General features: G+C 37.8%; 1 protein-coding gene across 2 annotated transcripts; it reads left to right on the top strand.

Moving 5' to 3' along the window:
• The first annotated feature begins 4507 nt into the window (after positions 1-4507).
• Positions 4508-14483, top strand: zc2hc1c (zinc finger, C2HC-type containing 1C). 2 transcript variants are annotated; one of them, XM_059519468.1, is made up of 4 exons: positions 4508-4642; positions 5225-5263; positions 11070-12464; positions 13743-14483. In XM_059519468.1, exons 3-4 carry the CDS (start codon positions 11109-11111, stop codon positions 13986-13988), a joined length of 1602 nt encoding a protein of 533 aa, XP_059375451.1. In that variant the 5' UTR covers positions 4508-4642; positions 5225-5263; positions 11070-11108; the 3' UTR covers positions 13989-14483. The 2 variants fall into 2 exon arrangements, with proteins under 2 accessions (XP_059375451.1, XP_059375452.1); XM_059519469.1 differs by having other exon boundaries at positions 4550-4642; positions 5239-5263.
• Positions 14484-23155: the final 8672 nt, after the last annotated feature.

Below are 23155 nucleotides of genomic sequence, written 5' to 3'. Positions count from 1 at the left end.
GCCAAATGCTGATGTGTTCTATCATTCACCTATTATTGAAATAACCCTGAACATTCCGGAAGGTAGGCTACCATGCCATTACAGGAATAAAGGGTAGATGATTGTCTTTATTTAGAATGAGTGAATGCGCTTATGATGTAAACATCTGATGATGAAGCAGCTCTTTTTAGTACAACTCTGAATATTCACATACGTATAACCTAGGCTAGATATAAGGCTGTACTCATATATTAGAAGGTAACTTTTAATTGCCTTTGATAATGTAATTCAATCATTGTTGTATGTAAAATATTATCAATGCGGCTTTCGACCGAAAATGTCGAACTCAGCGGCTGGTTTGTGTCGGCAATTCGTCAACACCAGACCACTGAAGAAGTTTATGCATGATCATTTTATGTAGGCTAGTGAGATATTCATTATGTCTATTTCACGGTAAGTGCAAGCATGCGCACCGAGCACGCGCTCCGGGAACCTCACAGCAGGCGCGGCGCGTTCACGAAGAACTCGGTCGAGTCTGCACTTGGTTTGCACATAGAAAGATGCATTTCTATAAACAGTTCTTTAGTCTGTAAATATCTTGTACATTAATTATGAAAAATATATCAACATTTTGCTGTTTAACATGATGTTCACAATGGGGGCGGACAGGGGCCAAAAAGTGGCCCTGGACAATAGATGACTGGCATTCTTTTTCTGTGTGAATCTCTGTTAAATAGTCATTTATTTCTGTGATGTACAGCTGTATTTTCAGCATCATTCCTCCAGTCTTCAGTGTCACATGATCTTCAGAAATCAGAATAATATGATGATTTACTGAAACATTTCGAATTATTATCAATGTTGAAAATGGTTGTGCTGCTTCATATTTTGTGGGAAATGTGATACCATTCAGTCTTGGGTAAGATTATAAAAAATAAAAATGTATATTTTTCTTCAACAAGGTTGCATTAAATTGATTTAAGTGACAGTGAATATATTTATACTTATTACAAAGTACTTATATTTTAAATAAATTATGTTCTTTAACTTAAAACCATTATACCAATAATAAAAATCATTATTAATAATTGATCAAAAATAATAACTGATAATTAAGCAGCAAATTAAGCAGCATTACAATGATTTCTGAAGGGACAGTATAGACTGGAGTAATGATGTGGCAAATTCAGCTTTGATCATAGAAATAAATTTAAATTGTAAAATATCTTAAATAGAAAACCACTATTTTAAGTGTAATATTTCATAATATTATTGCAACTGTAATCTTTCAAATAAATAAACTTTTAACCACCAGTCTATACTAAATGATGCATGTGATTGTGAATTAATGAACAAATTTTTTTCTTTATTAATTTGATTAAAGTAAAGTAAAGTCAAGAATAACAGTGATATTATATTATTAGTACCATATTTTCCTAAAGCAGTCATCAGTGTTGGGGGTAACGTTTACAAGTAACGCGAGTAATCAGATTACTTTTTTCAAGTAACTAGTAAAGCATTACTTTTTACATTTACAAGAGAATATCTGATTTACTTTTTCAAATAAATAACACAAGTTACTTTTTTTTTCTTCAGTTTATTGGTTGACAGCTCCCCTGTCCCATGTTGAGTGAAATCTGTTACTGTAGTTCTAAAATAATTATGAATATGCATTAATTCAACTCAGAATTCAATTCAATTCAAACAGATTCAGTATTCCTCACAATGAATAAAAATAATGCAACTCAGAATATGTCGCAAACCTGCAATAATTAAATGTTAAACAACAAAAATATCCTTTATGTATTTAATCCCATTCTATGAACCAATGTCTTTGCTTCTGACCCTCGATGATCCAGTTCAACTATACTAACAAGCAAAAATTACTCTAGACAAATTATTTTATTAATTTACAGACGTGAGTTTACTTTCCCTTCAGCCTGAGGCGTGTTCATTTCACTTTTGGTGTCAAAAAGGCTTTTAAATTTGCCTAAAATATAACTTTTTCATTTTATAAACAAACAAGCAAGCCCTGTCCAGATTTAAAATGGAATGCAAAAGTTACATAACGCATTACATTCCATAAAAAGTTACTAAGTAATGTAATAAGTTACTTTTTTATGGAGTAACACAATATTGTAATGCAACTTTCCCCAACACCGTGAGTCATGATGTCAGATATGACACTTAATACATTTTATTTTATTTTTTGGTTTAAAGGTTCAGTAAACTGTTCCATTAAAGAAAGAAAGAAAAGACACAATGTAACTTTTGGCCCTCTAGCGGTTAAAATGGGTCTCGCGGAGGAACATTGTTTTGGTTGTGCTTCGGCTCTGCGCGGATGACGTGGATCAAAGTACAGGACATCTTGTCAAAGCGGATGGACAAAAAACGGCTTCTTTGTTGATGATTCATCTGAGGTTTGCCGTTTGATCCAAGACCATTTTTTTTCTCTCTCAACAGCCATAGTTTCTTTTCTCTGTGATCTGACTCACGGGCGAAAGATGTCTTGACAGCACCACAAGTTCATACCTCCACTCCACCTACCAATAAAACATGTTGTGATCATGTCTCTCATGAACATCTGATTGCTCCTCTACACATGGCTGAACTCACTAATAATGACACGTGATGTTTTAAGCCCTTAGGAAGCACAAGCTTCAGTCATTGGCTGTAGTTCTGTCGTCATCAGATGGATCTGGTCTCATAGTTGCAGCAGGCATCTATATGAGTGGTTGTGACTTTAAAAAGCTCCTGTAGAAAGTAAGCATCCCGTCTGGGCTTTGGAAGGAGACTAGGGGGTGGGGAACACTCATTTCCTGGAATGTTTGGCTCTTTCACAATACATCCATTCATTCTGTAGTATGGTTCTGGGAGAATACCAGACGCACATGAAACATGGCATAAGAGCAAGATGCATGTTCTATGGACAGTGCCACATCATGATGTAACTTCAGCCAAAAAAAATGTACTTTCTCAGAAGAGGAAATAAGCAGGCAAAGATCCAGTCCTCAACGACGAGCGTTTTGTGTTGGATAATTATAGTGTTACTCGTTTCTAAACAATACTATACTGTTGAAATATGTACACAGTTTTTACATAAACACATGGTTGAACTGTATAGCTGCCAACATGGAACCACAATCCAATGCTATCTTAAAGGAATGGTTTGCACAGATGAAAATGTGCTGAAAATTCACCCACCCTCAGACCATCCAAGATGCAGATGAGTTTGTTTCTTCATCAGGTTTGGAGAAATGCAGCATTGCATCAGTGTCTCATCAATGGATGCTCTGCAGTGAATGGGTGCCGTCAGAATGAGAGTCCAAACAGCTGATAAAAACATCACAATAATCCACACCACTCCAGTCCATCAGTTAACATCTGGAGAAGACAAAAACTGAAACACATCCAGCATTAAGATGTTATAAGCCCATAATCATTAATAACTCTTCCTCCAGTGACAAAATCTATCTCCTGTTGTCTCTCACATCAAAATCCACGCAAATTAGTTTAGAGCTGTTTTGGATTGTAAACGGTGCTTGATCTGCGCAGATTTCTCTAACGATTCAGACCAGGAAGCAATGTGATATGTAGAGGACTTGTATTTGTTCTTCACTCAACCAAGCAAAACAAAACACTTATAAATATAATAATTTGAAAAAAAGTAGTGATGCAATCTTGACAATCAAAAAGTGGGCAGACATGTTCTAGTCTCGTATAACATTGATTGTGCGCAAACCAGGAGTGATGTGATAAAGCTCCGGGTGATGAAAGCTACAGGATATCCTTCATATGAAGCGGGTTTCACACTGACAGCAGTTTCCAGTGTTGCTGATTTTCCAGGACAGTAGCTGTTGGTGATGTGGTGCAGCATCTGACCATGTGTAATTCACCGACCTCTAGTGATAAATCACTGTGAAAGCACCTGAGTTTAGTGCTTCCCAAAAGATTAGTTAGCTATCTATGGTCGTTATTTCAATTGAACTCTAGTGGCAACAACTGAATTAGTTGCTTTTGAGAAAACTGTGTCTAATCATTTCTGTCCTTGAATTTACAGCTATACCAGTAGGTCATTAATATATATTTTTTTCTATTTCATAAAAAAATATATCTCTTTCTTACATATATAATGAATTATCATATAATTATATATATATATATATATATATAGTAAAAATCTGTCCTTATATCAGACATTATATCAGCTCAGACCACAGCACAGAATGGCATTTTTATTCACCACTGAATCTTTTCCAAGGCTTCTTTAGACTATATCCCCATGGAAGCCCTGGATCTCATGGGAAATGTTTGACCGATATGTCCAGGTTTTGTATGAGATACGCACTGTATAACGTGACACCGGCAGAGGGAAGATAATAAAAGGCTTTGTGGTTTCTGAAATCCGCAGTCAAATCGACTTCACTGGTGTTTCAAAAGCAATTTATTTCAGACGTGTAATAGCAACTTACTGTGTTGCTCACAAAGCGGCACATGCGCAGCATCACCATCATCATCACCACAGCGCGTCGGACATCCGGGTCACGGCAAGACGTCTGACGTAGGAAGTTCGCGTTGTCTTGTTTCTAAGCAACGAATGTAAACATAACTTTTCAACATTGATTTCACTGAACCCGTTTACATTCACAGAAAACATAAATCGGTAAGTTTGAAACTAAGCAAATATTACATTTCTTCAGGATAATGTCTTAAGTGCTTATGAACATGTGCTGATTTAGCCGAGAGAGTTAAGAGGATTTTATCCTAGTCAGTAAAACATCAGCTGCTTAATCACAGCGCACTGAGACGTCCGTTATTTTTGTACTAACTTACAAGCTTTCGGTAATATTATGTTTAAACATCCAAATGAGGTTTTATCTATTTATGTATGCACTAATCTGCATATATTTCCAGAGCAGAATAAGCTCAGGTTTAACATTCTTGTTGGATTTTGTTGACGTTAACGTTTTTTACAGAGATTTTTATTTATATATATATTTTTTATCACTTCTTAAATTAGAAAATACTTCCAATGGTCAGGGGGAAAAAAGCCAGATGCGTAAAAGGTTTAGGCTTGTCTTACAAGTTAGTCATCATTTTTAAATTAGAAGCATATATTAAGACATAAAGGCTAGGTTTATGCAGTTGACTAGCTTTTTTTAGACCCACAGGTAATGGAAATATATGCTAGACAGAAGAAACAGGAAACCAAAACTATTTATACCTTATTTATGTGTTATATCAGTCCACTGACCACAGGTTGACCACGCTGTTATTAGACGATTATGGGGTTAGAATTGTTGCATTATTCCAAATAAATAGATTATGATCCACAAATAAATGTAACGAGATTCACAAAAATATATCAAATTCACAAATTAATATAAAGAGTTTCACAAAAAATTTTAAAACTCACAAATAAATAAAATCAGATTTGCAAATAAAAATATATATATTTACAAATGTGTTTAATGTCACAAACACAACTCTACCTGGTATTTATTTGTGAACCGCTGTCTGTGCATTTGTAAATCACTGCACGCATTTGTGGATCGGTTCCTGTGCATTTGTGGATTTGAAACACTTCTAGCGTCGACATGCAGATAAATCCACAAATAAGTGGACTCCACCCACCGTTTACTCAAGCCAATCAAATAACGGCCACATTGAGCTGACCAATCGTAGCACGTTATCGCTTCAACCAATCACGTTTTGGCTTACAGCCAGGGGAACTGCGGGAATAGACACCGAACTTGAGACCAACAACAGACAGTCAGGGCATTTCTCAATACCAAGTTCGCAGAGTCTGGACTTCCGTCCTTCCGAGTTTGGACATGCCAAGTTGGACTCAGAAGAACGAACTCTCGAGGACGGGAGGACGCGAGTCCAGTCATTCTACAAATGGAACGGAAGCGTACTTGATAGCATCACTCAGCATGCATGTTTTACTTGAATTAACTTCTTTTTTATTTTCAATATATTAAATATATTAGTATTAAAAAACTAATATGTACCTACTCTGATTATTTTCACTTTATATTTATAATGAAATTGAATATAATATTAAACGACTGTCTCTTTTTTATTTTAAAAACTATTAAACATTAATATGTGGTTCAGGTAACATTAATACTGTGATTATATTTACGTCGTTCAAAATAAATAAAATATGTGGAAACAACTGCCTCTTTTCATTAAGAACAATCTAGCAATAAACCCACTCAGCTACAATTTAAATAAAAAAGCGGGAAAAACGGTTGAAAGGTGTAAATCAAGCTTAGGATTGCCATTGCAATTGCTATTTATCAAGATGCTGAAGAGGAGGCTGCCGAACGGAGGAGACGAATCCTTCAAAGAAAATCCAGGATGCAGCGGAGGATGGCGAAGAGACGTGCCATATTAGCATGTCTCTCTAGCATTGTACGTTTTTCTAATTATTCTTTCTTCATAAACTGCCCATATACTTATGTGGACTTAGTTAGGTATATCCAAATGAAAAGTCATAATAAAAATGTATTATAATGTATCATATAGGCACCCTATTTACAGACTACAAAGTACTATCTCACAAAAAGTTATGTAAACTATTGCAGGGATGTAATGAGACTACATTAGATTTTTCAGTATACCAAATAAACTGACAAGTACAATAGGTTTGACAGTTGATAACATTTAAATTAACTAGCTTACACTTCACACACCTTTTATTTGTCTTTGTGGTGCTCAAATAAGTTTATAGTTTATCATCTTTATATAGCTAGGTGCACATCATATTACTGCATTAACACAAACAGGACAATTTAATATCTATAATAATCATATAGGCTACAACTTTTAGACTCTGGGATGAATGTTGTGCTAGAGCTTATCAATAAATGAATGAAACCGAAATAGAGTATAAAGAAATACTTCACGAAAAGAGCAAATGTTAGAGGGAGATTTAATTATGGCAGATTTTAGTAAATTTTAGACAAAATCCTTAAAACAACTGAGTATATAGCTTATATTAAATCCAAAAATATAATAAATACAATGCAACGACAGTACATATAGTAACAACTTTTTAAAAGCAATACATATAACAAATACATAATACAACAAAAGTAAAAACATTCTTAATATATTATCTATATATTTTAACAGGAACAAAGTCCCACTCGCAGGTATTCACAGATCAATGACCAGGTACCAATCCTGGTCAAGTTTTTTTCTGGAGAGGATTTAAAGCCAGCTTTCAGGCTCTCCAGGAACAGCATCAACATGCTGGTACAGATGCTGCCCCGTCAAAAAGCCCATGGATGGAGCCGTGAAATTGAAGTACTTGTTACGGTTTATTGGCTTGCCTGTGGAGCATCCTACAGGGTCACATCAGATGACTTCAGCATGCCACTTTCAACAGTTTGTAGGACTGTTCACAATGTTGTGGAGGAGATGATGACCATCCTCCACAAAATTATTCATTTTCCAAAAGCAGAGGAAATGGATGAGGTGGGGGGTGGCTTTGCTCACCTTGCTGGCCATGAGGCATTCCGCTGTGCTGCTGGTGCCACATCAGGATTGTTCCTCCTGCAATGCCACAAAAAAGATGCTACATAAATAGAAAGATCTTCCCTTCCATCATTCTACAGGGCACCTGTGATGCTAAAGGCATATTTATAGATGTGTATATTGGCAATCCAGGCTCTGTACACGATGCCCTTGTGCTGCGCAGATCACCAATGTACCAGCAGGCTTTGTATTCACCAGCTGGATACTATCTTTTGGGAGATGGGGGATACCCTTGCTTGCAGCATCCTATTGCAATCATGACCCCATACCGCCAGCCTGTCGCAAGTAAGAACACTTTTTTTATGTCAGACAGACAGACACACACGATAAACCAAATTTTTACTGTTATGAATTTGCAATACACTACACATTTTCTACACGATTTTTGATTAACAGGCCAAGTTGAAGCCCGATACAACAGGCATTATGCACAAGCACGGAACATCATCGAGCGCACTCGATGATGGGATATATATACTCGATGATTGGGATGTTAAAAACTCACTGGCGTGCAATTTTCTTGCGGGCCCTGGAGATCAGGCCACTGTTCGCCCCAAAGGTGATTGGTGCCTGTTGTATCCTCCACAACATCTGTGTGATGGGAGGTGATCTCTTGGAGGAGGAGGAGGAAAGCCAAGGACAAAAAGACCGCGAGGATGGTGAGAATGCAGCAGTGGGTGAGAGGGACCTATCAGGGAACCATCTCCGAGGACGTCTGGCTGCGCAGCTTTCTTCTCCCGTGGAACTGCCTGGGTGTCTAACTGAACAGTACTACATCTAGACAGTAAACCTTTCCAGGTGTTGTCATGTTCATTAAAAGAGCAACATAAACAGTTGAAATAGCTATGACATTAATTAGAAAGATAGGTATGAATAAATGTGCAAGTAGATGGGTATAGATACATTTATACGTTTTCTTAATTTTGGTATGTTCTTCTTGAGATTCAACTGCATGATTGTAAATAATTATATACCACTATAGACATTGGATATTACATTATTTTATATTATTTGTGTTTTTGTTGTAAATATAAAGAATACACTGTTGCTATAACAATGATTTGCCAGGGTTGAAATTGAAACATTCATTTTTTATTTTTTTTTATTCAAATAATCTATATAAAATCATTTATCATTAAATACAACATTAATTTAGAATTTATTAAGTTTTTCAAACAGAGACAGATATGTCTCTGCTCTGGCTGTTGCTGCCCTCTCTCTCTCCTCTTCTCTCGCCAATGCTTCTCTCTCCTTCTCCTCTTCCCTCTCTGCCTGTTCTTTTAGAAACTCAAGAAGAGCCTGGCTGTCCCGTCGCCTCTTTCTTGACTGCTGGCTACTCCTGGCTTCCACAGAAGGGGTAGAACCTGGTGTGCTGACTGAGCCACCTGTAGTGGCAGTGGGTTTGATGCAACAACTACGGGCATAGTAACTGAGTGCTGCCCTTGGAGTGCAGCATCCATTGCAGTGTACCACTGCCAGGTGGCAGCAGTCACACTACCGGCCTCTACCCCTTTTCCTGTGGGTGGGTCCCTAAGCTCCTGAAATAAAGCAAAATGCTGTCATGTTCTCACCTCACGTTGTTCCACACTTTTAGACATTTTTTATTTTTGCTCTACACAGAGGAAGATATTCTTAAGAATTTTTGTAACCTAACAGTTTGAGGCACCAAAAATTACACATGTCAGTGGTGCCCCAGAACTCTTAGGTTACAAATATTCTTCCTTTGTGTAAAGCAAAAAAAAAAAAAAAAAGAATAAATAAATAGTGTATACAGGTGTGAAACAACTTAAAATTGTAGGTGAATGGCAGAATGTTCATTTTGGGGTGAACTATTCTTTTTACAGTCTCAGAGTAAACAATGTAAACGGAGTAAACTACATTTTACAAAATAAAATGTAAGGGCCAATGCATCTATGTTAGGTTTCAAATATGACCGGAAAGTCTTTACACACATCTAGGTAAGCCTCTTTCAGTAACAGAAAGTAGAGAAACAGGCAGATTACCTTGTATTTATCTTTTAGGTTATTCAATTTTTTCTTTGCCTGTTTGGCAGTTATGGCCAAACCAGAAGTGGAACAAAATGCCTATAGGCAAAACAAAACCATAAAGATTTACATGATTCCACTTCAATAACGTATTCATTTTTATGGATGAAGACTGTCCAAATCTAGCTCCAAACCTTCAGACATACAGGGAATTATACAAGCACTCAAAATGAATACTCACTCCCATCAACTTTTGGAGGAATTGCGCCTCCCGGTGAAAAGCCTTTCATTGGCCGCCCACCACTCTATTAAGGTCCGAGTTTCCTCAGCAGTCCCTTGATAAAAAATAATGCTTAATTTAAGTTGATGAAAAATAATACAATTATAAAAGAATTTGTAAAAAAAATTTAAATAAAGACAAGCAAACTATTTGGTTAAAATGACAAGAGCACTCTAAAATAAGGTTTGCATTTGATACAAGTATCGTTAGGCAAACGTTAGTTAGGAAACTTTTCCCTCAGGCAAAACAATTGCCCATTAGATATACCCAAAGCAAAATATATCAAATGTTTATCCACTACAGAATCAACACAGGCAGCCCCATATTTTACAAAATGTTACAGGGCCTAGCTACTTTTTTGGAGGACTTGCCGAGGGTTAGGCTACTTTTCAACTCGTAACGAAATCGTCTGAGCAAATTTTCAAATAGTTCCTTAAAATTCGACGGTAGCTTTGAAGTTTAAACAACATTCTGGCATCAAAACTCTTAGAACTACGTTACATTTTGTGATAAAACAACAATAGTATTTCGAAATGTATAACTTACAGTTGTGAGTTTTCTCCTCCGCCATTGATGCTAACCTGGTTCGAGCTGAATTCTGGGTTATGGCCCGTATCAAGTCCGCACAAGTCACCTCTCCATGCATCCTCGGTAAAAGGAGCGGAGCAAGAACACATCCGGGGATTTGAACTGGACTTGGCTAGATGTGAACTTTGAAAAGGGAAACAGTACTTGGGCAGCGACTGATGACATTTCACAAGTCCACAAGTAACGTTACAGACAAGTACGCATAACATGGCCGATCAGGCAAGACGCCCCCCCCCCCCCCTGGATTTAAGCCAAAACGTGATTGGTTGAAGCGATAACGTGCTACGATTGGTCAGCTCAATGTGGCCGTTATTTGATTGGCTTGAGTAAACGGTGGGTGGAGTCCACTTATTTGTGGATTTATCTGCACGTCGACGCTAGAAGTGTTTCAAATCCACAAATGCACAGGAACCGATCCACAAATGCGTGCAGTGATTTACAAATGCACAGACAGCGGTTCACAAATAAATACCAGGTAGAGTTGTGTTTGTGACATTAAACACATTTGTAAATATATATATTTTTATTTGCAAATCTGATTTTATTTATTTGTGAGTTTTATATATTTTTTTAAAACTCTGTACATTTATTTGTGAATTTGATATATTTTTGTGAATCTTGTTACATTTATTTGTGGATCATAATCTATTTATTTGGAATAAAGCAACAATTCTAACCCCATAGACGATCAACTGAAGCTGTTACAGATATTCACACGCTGCATAAACATGCAAACGATGCCACGCCATCAATTCACACAGCATTTCTGGGAAAAAGAGACCGTATCGACGAAACTTCCTTCCCTGCACAGAGAGGGCATGAGCAGACCCTCGGGAACTCATCACATCTCCCGAACAAATGCACGAGAAGACCAGGAGCGAACGATCAGATCCACGAGAGACGGACAACATCCAGACAACATCCACTGGAAGAAACACACACATCCACAGGAGCAGAGGGAATACGTCCCTTCACGGAGAGCATCGGACAATATATTCCCTCTAAAACCAGTCCTTCACAAGAGAGCGTACAGCCTGAGTAACGTCACGAAGCCAGAGCATCCTCGGGTTTCCTCGGGTTTAACTAACAGACACCAGCAGAAGGGTGTAAGGAAACTAGACGCTCTTAATCCAGAGTATCTAACAGAGAGAACAAATCCGACGAAGTGCAATATGCACCGCGAACAGAAGCTTGAGAAACAAACGTGGCTGGCGAAGGAGATCCACTCGAAAGAGATGATGCTCCAGGAGAAGATTTCCAAAGTCGAGGAGACTCTGAGGAGAGTCCAGAACGAGAGGAAGGAGCGTGCAAAGAGAGATGAGAGAAGTAAAAGGCATTTGGAAATGCTAAAGGAGGACAACAGGTTCTATAGGAATGGATACGGCGACTGGGAAGAGGAAAGAGACCGATATGGAAATGAAAAGTGGGAATTCAGAGACAATATGGAAAGATGGGAGCGAGGGATAAATGGTAGCCAGCTGGAGATGAGAAAAGAAAGTGCAAAATGGAGACAACCATTGATGTTAGAGATGACAAAGGCTCACAAGCTGGAGGAAATGAGAGAGTGGGATGAGTATGAACATACAGCGAAACACCGGAGCCGGGAAATGAGTGACAGGCAAAACATGGGATGGGACCATGTCAGAAGAAGAAGGGAAACACACAACCTCTATGTGCACAGTGAAGATGAAGATCACTGCGAGGTGAGGAAACCAAATCCATCTGACTCTGTGAGAAGGGACAGATCTGACCTGCAGCATGAGAGGAGAGGAAATAAAGAGGGTTTATATCGGCTCACATCTAAACTCAGGAAGGAGGCCGTCCTGGAGAGAAACCCCAGACAGAAAGGAGAGCGCCTGCAGCAGGTGGAGCTCAGTCTGGAGGAGGATCTGGACGCTTCACAGCAGCTGATCCCGTGTGATGTGTGCCATCGATGCTTCGCTCGAGAGCGTCTGGAGACACACATGAGGGTGTGTGAGAAACAGCGGCCCCGGCGCAAGATCTTCGACATGTCACAGTACAGAGCCAAAGGAACAGACCTCGAGGAGTTCATGAAAACCAACAGCAGGAGCAGAACGCCAGAGGTAAGATGCTTTCTTTTAACTCTATAAAGTCTGCTGCTGTGTCATATTTGAGAAGCAAAGGCCTCTAAATGATCAAGATGAGAACAATTTCACTGATGGTTCATACTTTTTTAATCCAGTCAAAGCTCTTTCTGTGTAATTGTAAAAGTGTCCAGCTTCAGCTCGTGTCAAATCTTGTCTTGATTTGATCAAGTAAAGGTCAGAATAAGGTCAGTAATATCTCCAGATGAACTCTTACTGGACTGAAGCAGCTCAGCTTTACTTGATTCTCCATCAATCTGATCAGGATCAGGATCTTTTGAGGAGCGTTTTTTCATCTCTCAATTATCATTTTATTACAATGGCATTATAACTTCAATCTCACTTTATTAAGACAGATTATTGAAGATATAGAGTGACGCTTGATAATTATAGCATCTTTTGTCAGTATCTGCCATAAAATGTTAAAGATCTCATTGATTTACCTCACAAGCATCAGAATTTCATTGTGTAAATATCAGCATCTGCAGAAAATTGCATATATTTGAGTCTGAATAAAACTGAGCTGTTTTCAAACACAAGTTTTGAGCAGTGTAGAGTAGCGCTTGTTGTTTGTTGTTTCTCTAATCACAAAGGCAGATATGGCTTTATGTTTACGCGGCGGGTACGCAACGTGTAAATAGACAGTATAAGTCATTATAATCAGTAATTATGTCCTATCTGGATGCAACAAATGGCTCGTTTATGATGGGTTTTATTGGTTTTGTCTAGTTACGCCGGCACACACAGCATCACAGTATGTTAAGGGGTGTAACCTTTCCATCACATGCTTGAGGTATTTGGCCATTCACAAACACACTGGATAGCTGGCCAATCACAGCACACCTCGCTTTTCAGAACAATGAGCTTTGTAAAAATCTATGCTTTTCAGAAAGGCGGGGCATAGAGGAGAAACAATAATGTACATTATGTGGAAAATAAGTTTTTTTTTTTTTTACCATGAACCGCATAAACACATTGCATTAAACCAAATACACAAAATAATGTCCTTCTTTAGCATCATTATATGAACCCTCATGAGACCATGAGGAACAGACTGAAATGTAAGACAAATTTGACAGTAATTTAACGGCATATTCATATACATTTTAACACTGATCTTGGAAAATAAATATTGTTATGATTTTATTTGTCTGCAATTTCATAAAGGCCTATCTGTGTTTTATAGTAATTTTTACTCCATAACACTACTTTTCTGTGTACTATCCGTGTCTGATGTCTTACTGTTTTTATCCACAGCTCAAGAAGAATAACTGGCGACAGAAACATGAGGCCTTCATTCAAACCATGCGTCAGGGTCGAGGAAGTGTGCCGCCACAGTCCCTCTCGAATCTAAACCCAGAATATGTGAGCTGCCCTCACTGCGGACGCAGATTTGCTCCAGGGCCGGCAGAGAGACACATCCCAAAGTGCCAGAACATCAAGAGCAGACCCCCACCTCCCAAACAACCACACAGCGCCACCAGGAGGAAGACCCCGCAGTGACGTGCTGCAGCAGCTCTCTGTGAGCAGACACATGCCACTTCAGAGCAGTCTGACACTTTAGTGTGAAATATCATGCTGTGTGTGCTTACTCAAAACTACTTTGTCTGGAACACCTTAGAAAAAATAGATTAATTACAATTTTAATAATAATAAAAATATAATTTCTTTGCTTTTTGCTTAAAAAAAAATTACTTGATTTCCCCAGCAGAAAGAAACACTACTGCCTTTAGCTTGTTAAATAATTATACTCTTCAGCTCATAAAATACATTTGTCCTCTGTAGAGATCTTTCGTTTTCAGTGAATTTCATTAACTGATGTTAATGTAATTTTTTTATGTTAATGTAATTTAATTTTGACAACAATTTATGAATGTACCGTTTTTAATTCATGTTTGTTCATGATGCAGTGTTGTGATATGTGTTCATTGTTATTTTTGTTAATGTAGTTATGCATCACCTGTCGCCATCTACTGGTGTAACCAGTAACAGACATAACAGACAGGAAAATAAACCAGTAAACAAATGTTTTTGGTCACAATACACTAAAGTGGTCATTGCTTGCTGGAGAAAGTTATTGAATCGCATAATTAAGTATTATATTTGAAATAATTAATCAAGATATTCCAGTCACGGTACTGATAAGTTACACAACAGGCTACTCTTTCGCATGGCTTTGATGTCAGTGCAATTACTTCACAGGAGGAAACCAACAAACAAGATCCTTTTGGTAAAGTTGGTTGTGTAAGTGAGCTAGCGTTCACATTGCTATAGAACAGACTCCAAGCACGAACGAACAATGCTTACGTATTTCCTGTCGAATCTTAACTAGCAACTTCACTTCCGTATAGCGATGTTGTGAAGTGTACCAGCGGCAGAACTCTTTCTTGACGTATTGTAAACAACAAATAATTAGTATGTTCTAAGCATTGTTATAAACAAAAATATAGAACCTCTCATTCTAGTTATTGCTTTCTGAAAGTTTAAATATTAACGGTCGAAGACAGTAGTTTCGAACAACGTACTTATACATGTTACTGTATACTACTAACTATTATAAAAACAATTGCATTAGTAAGACATAAATCTCTAGGGAAGGTTTCCGGTCAAGTCAGATGATGTCACCTTTATCCCAATAGTGCTTTATACTACAGACTGTTTCAGAGATATTAAATAATAATGCAGTAATAGAACATATGGATAACATATATATAAATAAAAAATATATATTTAAATTATGCAAGCAAAATTGGTGTAGAGAGGCCTTTATTGTTCCAATAAGGCGACATCCATTTAATGACATTAACAAATATGATAATCTGCACTCAGTATGTTATAACACACTGTTTTATAATGTACTACAGTAGTACTATAAATATCTGCCACCTAACTACACTTAGCCTATTGCTAAAGAAAATACTGCTATTTTGGTATAAACAAAATGTATCATTGTTATCACTTTCTAGTAGAGATCGACCGATATGGGTTTTTCTATAGAGCCGATGGCGATGTTAAGAGGTCAGGGTCAGCCGATGGCCGATATGTGCTGCAGATTTTTAGGGCCGATATCTTGAAGTTTTCCCCTTCATTTGCATTCTGAAATGTCACACTAATAATAAGTGGATGCACAACATTTCTAAACTTATCATCATTTATTGAGCACTGACTTGAACCATCTCTCGAATCTTAATTTTGTGCACTGCACGGTATTAAAATAAAAAATGTATCCACAGTTAACCAAACAAATCATTAAACTGATTAAATATTAAATATATAAAACAGGTTATATATATATATATATATAACTGAAAAATATAAAAAATTTAATATATAAAAAAAAAATAACAGTAGTGCTGCAAACACACTAGCAACCAGCAACATTTGTGTTTGGTATAAATGACACAGAACATCTAAAGTGCATTCTAATTACAAACTTACATCGCAGTCAGTTCATTATTAAAATAAAGAACACTAAACCAAACATTTAAAAGGTTACACTGGTCAGTTTAAATAGACCGTAGTATACCGGTCCACTCTGCTGTTATGCACGTTTTTGCTCATGTGGAGAGGATGATCTTTCCGTCTAGTTTACATTAAAAAAAAATACCAAAATATTATAGTTTAACATTCAGATACATTGCGAATATGGAAACATTTGGATATGTGCAGAACGAGACGTGAGCAATAACAAATACATCTAGTCAAACCCGCGCTCGCTCGTCCTCGTATGGATCGGATCATTTTTCAGATCAGCAAAAAAAAAAAAAAAAGGCCAAGACAAATAAACATACGTTTTGTCTTTTTTTATTGACATTAAATTATTAAATTAAAGTATATGAAATCAACTTAAAGTGCACATGGCATAATATCTTTAACATCAGGGGCGAAAATCTCATCTAAATGTTGGGGGGGGGGCAATAAACAACATTTTTCACGAGCAAGTTTTGAAGGGGACACCAATAAAACAGGCAAAATTGTACTTAAGGATATGTGTACAGAGAGGAAAGCCTTACTATTGCATGGAGACCGTTCAATTATCCTTCTTCTCAAAGTTTCAATAAAAAAAGCTGACTAAATTGACCAAAACATTCTTCAAAACATTTTTTTTTTTTGCAATGTTTTTGAAGTTGTTTACACAATCAAGCCACCAAAATACAATGGAATTTGAACTTAACTTCAACTTTTATTTATTTATATAGCACATTTAATAGCAATGTTGTTGCTTCACAGTTATAATTAAAACATGCATATATAAAAACATTTGCCATGCCTAGCAAAATGAAGGCATACACACTCTTAGACATACAGCCTCACACAACTGTATAGTGGGATCGGTATAGACGTGAAAGACAGGGGAAAAAACTAAAAATAATTATTACGTCAATGACTGATTTGTTCAAAAAGTGGATTCACTCAGTTAGGAAACACCTCCTCAGTGTGTTTCTCAAAGACGCAATTACTGTTACTGCTGTAGTTTAGTTTTCAACTTTTTTTCGTTGGTGAAATAGAGCTAAAACAGGCAATATGGTGCCTAAAATGCACTTAATATTAACTTCTTGTTTATTTAATTTTTATACAAATCTAAATCACATTTGTTATGCTAATATCTGGAGAACAACTGCACTCTTACTATGATGTTATATTACATTAACTATATTAAATGAAATAATGTCTCTATGATGGTTGGTTGATATTCCAGAAGGGAGGCTAGCATTTTCTATGATGTTACTTTTCTCAGCACTCCTCAGCGCTGAAAGTGAACACTCGATGCTGATTGGTTCCCCTGGCCTTACAACTGTGAAATTACAAACAAAAATATATACATTCTGAGACATGAACTGAAATGAATAGTGAATTTTATTAACATTAAATCTTCCTCACTTTCACCTCAAAATTTTGGGGAAACTGTGCCTCCCCTGCCTCACCCGACGAGCCGCCAGGCGGCAAGGAAGTCGACCGGAAGTTGAAGTCGGCCGCGTGCCGCCATCTTGTAGCAGAACTTCACTTGCGTTAGCATCCCATTGACTCCCATTCATTTTGGCGTCACTTTGACAGCGAATAACTTTACATCTGAGGCGTTTAAAGACTCGGCGTTTGTCGATTATTTATTTCTAAAGATACACGACAATGTATAAAGGTCTCCATTACCTTTATGTTACATTATGGCCACGTAGAAACAGTTTTTGTAAAAAATAGGCTAACGATTGCGTCATAACCACTCGACTCTCTGTCGCATTACCGTACAGACAGGAGGAGAAGCTCGCAGGCAATTAACTTAATATGGCGTACTGGCGTTACATTTTAAAATACTATACAAAATAATTAATCAGAATACTTACTCCTGCTCACTCACGCCAAAGAACTCCCCGCTCAAGCTCGCTGTCTCTGCAAGATTAACGATGGCAGTTTGCACGCACAGCTACTAGAAGATTTACATCTGTCAGACAGGTTGCTGACGTCATCAAGCTTAGTTTGAGTCTGCGCATCAGAAACGGAAGTACTAAAAATCGCTAAAAATGGGCTTCACTTGTCTACATTTTAACAGTTAATCTTAAAGCCTAGTGTATTACCATTTTGTTGGGGTGATTGGGGACAGGTGGGGCTCGGAACCCTTTCCTATCTCCGAAGTGGGGAATGGCAGAAAAAGTTTGAGAAACACTGAGTTAGCTGATGATTTGTTTTGTTGACTGGAGTTGGCTGGCTAGATGTTCGTTTGCTAGTGTCCTGTGAGGTAAAGCCAGAGGACGCCAGGGACTGTGTAGAACTAATGTCACTGAATTGTAACTTAAGTTGCTGTTTGCTCCAATACAGTCGTTTTGGGGGGGGGGGGGGGGGGGTTGCATAATTAAATTACGCAAATTAGCATGTTACCTTTTACACAAGAAATTTATACAATAAATTAATTAATTAATAAATATGCCGCGAGTTTCGAGGAGGTGGAAAATAGTAAAGTCCAGCTATTTTCAAAGCTGAAAAATAGCATTACAAATGCTGACAAAAATAAAATCTGGGCAGAAATCACTCAAAAAATAAACGATGCTAGCTATGGATATGGACAAAGCCCAGACGAAGTCAGGAATAAATAAGTGGAGGGACTTCACAAGTGTGACAAAACAGAGGGCTGTGGCACGTAAGAGGGAAGCAAACAAGACTGATGGGGTATCAGTTCAGTACCTCCTGTCCCTACAGAGGAAGAGACAGTTTTGGCCATCCTGGGGCCTGTTGCAATGGAAGGATCCTTGGAGATATAGATACCTGTGCATCAACCAGGCCTTTGCCTTCAAAGTCCAGGCCTCCAGTATCAGGTCCTCTCCAGTCTGTCCCTTCAACATCAGGATTCACATCTTCAGAGGGCAATAAGAAGAAACAATGCTTTTAAATTCAGTTGTTAGCTACACTGCATTATTATGCTGTTGGAAACTTCTGGAGGTGGTGGGTGATGGCCTGATGGATGGGTGATGGAAGCACACATGACTCTTTTGTGTGGGCCACTTCTGCAGTTTGCAGGTGGCTGAAGAGGGTGCATGGCTTTGGTGATAGCTGGCTGCTGGAGACATGTCCTCTTCGCCCATACCTCCTGTCACCTGTTCAGCATCCAGCCACCACTGCAGTTTAAACCATTTGTTTAATCTGACATAATTTCTGTTAAATATTTGGTTTATTTGCCGATATGCATTAAATGAACACTTAAAAACATTAAAAAAAACTTTTGCAAACAGTGTATACTGTCTCTCTCTCTCTCTCTCTCTCTCTCTCTCTCTATATATATATATATATACTGTATATAGGCTATATACACATGTATTCACACACAAACACATTTGTAGAGAGTATTCTATATTCTAATTCTGTAAAAACAACAAAATCACTCACTTATTTATACATTTTTGTTTTACTTTATTTAGGTAGATTCATTGATAATTAAAAATGTATTTACTATAAAAAATACTGTAATTTGAGTGTTAACATTTTATATAAGTGAAAACCTCTAACACACTGTTTTACCAATATTGTTACATGAGACATATGTATTTTGGAATGTTTTTACAAAGATAACTCGCACGAACGAAACAATGACTGCGTTCTAATCGGCAAGATTAATGCTTTCAGAGGGCACTTAGAAGGGAGAATAATCGCGAGGGCCACGCTACTATATAGTTTCAAACTGAATTTGTAATAATAATAATAAAGAAGGCGAATTAATGAACTTAAACCACAACTTTAAGTCTTTTAAATCACTCAAAGTGGATGGTGAAATCTTCTAAAGGAATAGGGCATAGGGTCGATAACTGTGAATAGAACACAGCCCAGGTGCGGCGCAATCAATGACGTCGACACAGCAAACTAACGACGAACTATGCTTCTAACCACAGGTGAAGAGCTGTCGTACCAACGACACAAGTTTGCGATGCAGTTTGCGAATGTTCGTTTGAATCGTTGAACTATGTTGGTAACGACGGAACTTGCGACGATAGTTGGCTAATGATGCTTTTGGGAAACGCACCCCAGGGCAGCTCCAGCACAACTGTCTCTCCGAGCACGGTGCTGTCTGTGAACGGGGCGGAGTAACGGAGTATAGACCTCAATCACGCTGCAGTGTTTGTAAGAGCTGACAACTTCTCCACCCCATTTACAGAGTGAAATTCTTTATCTCCCAGGACTGTTGTTGAATCTTCCAAAAGTTTTGGCTTGGGGTGCTTCACATGCGGCAGCAGCACTTTCCACCGCACCAATAACACGGGGCTGCCCGCCGACATGCCTGACTTTAAATCGGTGCAACTAAACACGGATATCGGCCGATGCCGATATATTAAAATATTACAAATATCGGCTCTATATATCGGTCGAACTCTACTTTATAGTGTAACTATATCCCCTTTTCCTCTTAGTGTGACTGACAGAATGAAAACAGTATCACTGTTCAGTTAAAGACAGCTCAAGGTTGATTCAGTTCTGTTCAGTCATTAATTATGAAATGAGCTCTATGTGGCATATACAGTATGAACCCTCATTAACAAGCCTGTGTAAAACGAACGGTTCGCACAAACTATTCTTAAAGAAATAGTAGGCAGTATTGTGTACTGTGCAGTAAGAAAGTGTGCTATTTTGATCACAGTCTAAGAGAAGCTGAAAAGACCAAGGGCTTTTTGAGCCATTTGGGACAGAGCCCCAAGGTGTAGCCCCCTTACTACATCAGAGCCCGTCTACGGAGAGCCTTGGCACTCCCTATTCAGTCCCATTGTATTGATTTTGGTTGCAGTTCCATTAGAATTCCACTGGGGGTGATCGCGAGCGAGTGCAAACTGAATGGGAGTCAATGGGGCTATACGGCTAAATGTGTCTCTTTCACCCGATTGCCGTTGAGAATTCTCAGATTTTATTATAGGCTTTGCAAGTTCAATATAGGTTATAGGTCGAAAGTTGAATGAACCAGTACTTATGTCCTTTCGATTTCTTACAGGTGGGGCCGTTGTTGGCCGGAACAAGCTAGCATTCTGCTAATGAATGCTGATTGGTCAGTGACGGACTTGCGACTGATTACAACCACAGACCGCGCTTGATGGCACCTGAAGCTAAAGCAGAATCAGAAGAAAGAGCTCGAGCCCGTCTGAGAATGTCTAATGTAGACGGGCTCTGGAATGTCTGACATTATCTTAAGGAGGACTTTCTGTCGAAGTTATTTTTTGTGTACTGTATTTATATTTTGCTGCGGGCAATTTTATTTTCATATCGTTATAAATGTATTGTAAAAAGTACATGGGAATAAATGTAATTTGAGTGTTTTTTCTATTCTTGTGTTCAATGTGTTTATATACATGGTAAGGTTATGGTATGACAACCTTAAATAATCCAGTCAATATCCCGCTCAAGAACATTTCAATGATCATAGCATAAATTAGAAATAAAGAAAATGCCTCGTAGATGTCCAGCAATGCATTGTTCCAACAGTGGGAATGGACTGTCATTCTTTTCATTCCCCAAGGACAAAAAAAAGGTAATGTTCTTTCTTGCTCCTGTATAAATGGTCATAGGATACCAGCACCTGGGCGGGAATGTTGGCAAAAACTGGAGCGCGGGTAAAATCGCGCATGACCAGAGAATGTCTAATAGGAGTCCGCGCTGCCAGAGCCTGTCTATTAGACTTTCTCTGGCGCTTCCAAGTGGTTTGGTGTCGAACACTTAACGTACTTTAACCAATTGTTCCATACAGATCGTTTGTTTACGATTTAACAACTTCAGCATCTGCTTAGACTGTATCAGTGGTGTGCACAGACCTCCGGGGCAGGGGCGGAAGAACCAAAAAGGGCACAAAAAACATCGATTTTTTTTTTTAAATAAATCACCTGTATTTAAAGCAGTACCCGTCTGTCTGTTGTGTTTTTATATTTTTTATTGACTTTCTCACAATTATTTGGAATATCTCGCTCGATGGAGTGCAGCAGTAGGTCAGATAGCCTCTCATTACCAATGAAAAGATGTTGATACAATTAGAATGCATAACATATACAAAAGTACGTAAATAATATTACTACTAAATATTACTTTACTAAAAAAAACAGATAATCAAGTAGGTCATTGAGGAATTCATGTTCAGCTATGTTGATGTTATAAATGTTATGTATGTATTCATTAGTTAAATTTGTCAAAATAATTTGTTGTTAGCCGTTGAAATTGAATTTGAATTAACCATCAGCTCTGCAACACATTATAAGCTACAAATTTGTTAAATGAGGAACATGGTCTAGGCTACATGACCTCCTAATAGACAGACAGATAATCACATTGAAACAGTAATTACACAAAACATGGCAACAGGCTAGTTTATTCACAGTTTAGGAAATACAAATAAAAGGCATCAAAACATTAAGACAAAGACCAGAAGATTAAAATCTATATAAAGAACATCTTATACTACATCTACAGTAAACTTCACACCAAAAGAACTGTAAAAATGAGGGGTCTAACAACAAGAACACAACCAATAGTAAATTAGTAAATGACCAAACATGAAAAATGATAGGATACTATACTACAACAATACTGAACATTCAAACCCCTGGCGACGACAACTCGGTGCAGGAAACCAGGACAAGGAGAACTTCCTGAGAAAAAAAAATCAAACTTCAATTAATGCATCCATGTATTTTAGCTGTGAGCTCAGTAAGTATATCTTTGTCTAGAGAAAAATCAATACGGCAACATCCGTAAATTAATGATGTTAATATATAAGGTTATTTTACCTTCACCATTGCCGCCATAAATTGGCTAACGTTAGGCTACATAACAGATAGCTAACTGTTGGCTAGCTGTCGAAGAAAATATGATTTCTTCGACAGCCAGCCGAAGAAATCAAAGTCGCTGCCATTTACCATTGTAAGTAATATACATATGTAAAATATTCGCGCATTTTCCTTTTAAATTAGCTAACTAGAACTCTTTGTAACTCGTGTATTAACCGAGAGAGCCTTACCTCAAGTAGCAGCTGGTGTTATCGTCGATGACACGAGTAAGGAAGCCATGAAGCGGAAGTCAGAAATTGCCGTAAAGCAGACCCTCTGGCAGTGTGAAAATATGTGACGTCATCACATTTTTGAACGCTTTTTTAGAGCAGATAAGTGAACTTAAAATGCAATTTTCAGCTGAGTGTATTATCTTAGCCCTCCCTTTCG

This window comes from Carassius carassius, chromosome 31 (assembly GCF_963082965.1).
Source record: "Carassius carassius chromosome 31, fCarCar2.1, whole genome shotgun sequence".
In the NCBI taxonomy this organism is placed as follows: Eukaryota; Metazoa; Chordata; class Actinopteri; order Cypriniformes; family Cyprinidae; genus Carassius; species Carassius carassius.
This window is presented reverse-complemented; position numbering and strand designations above follow the sequence as displayed.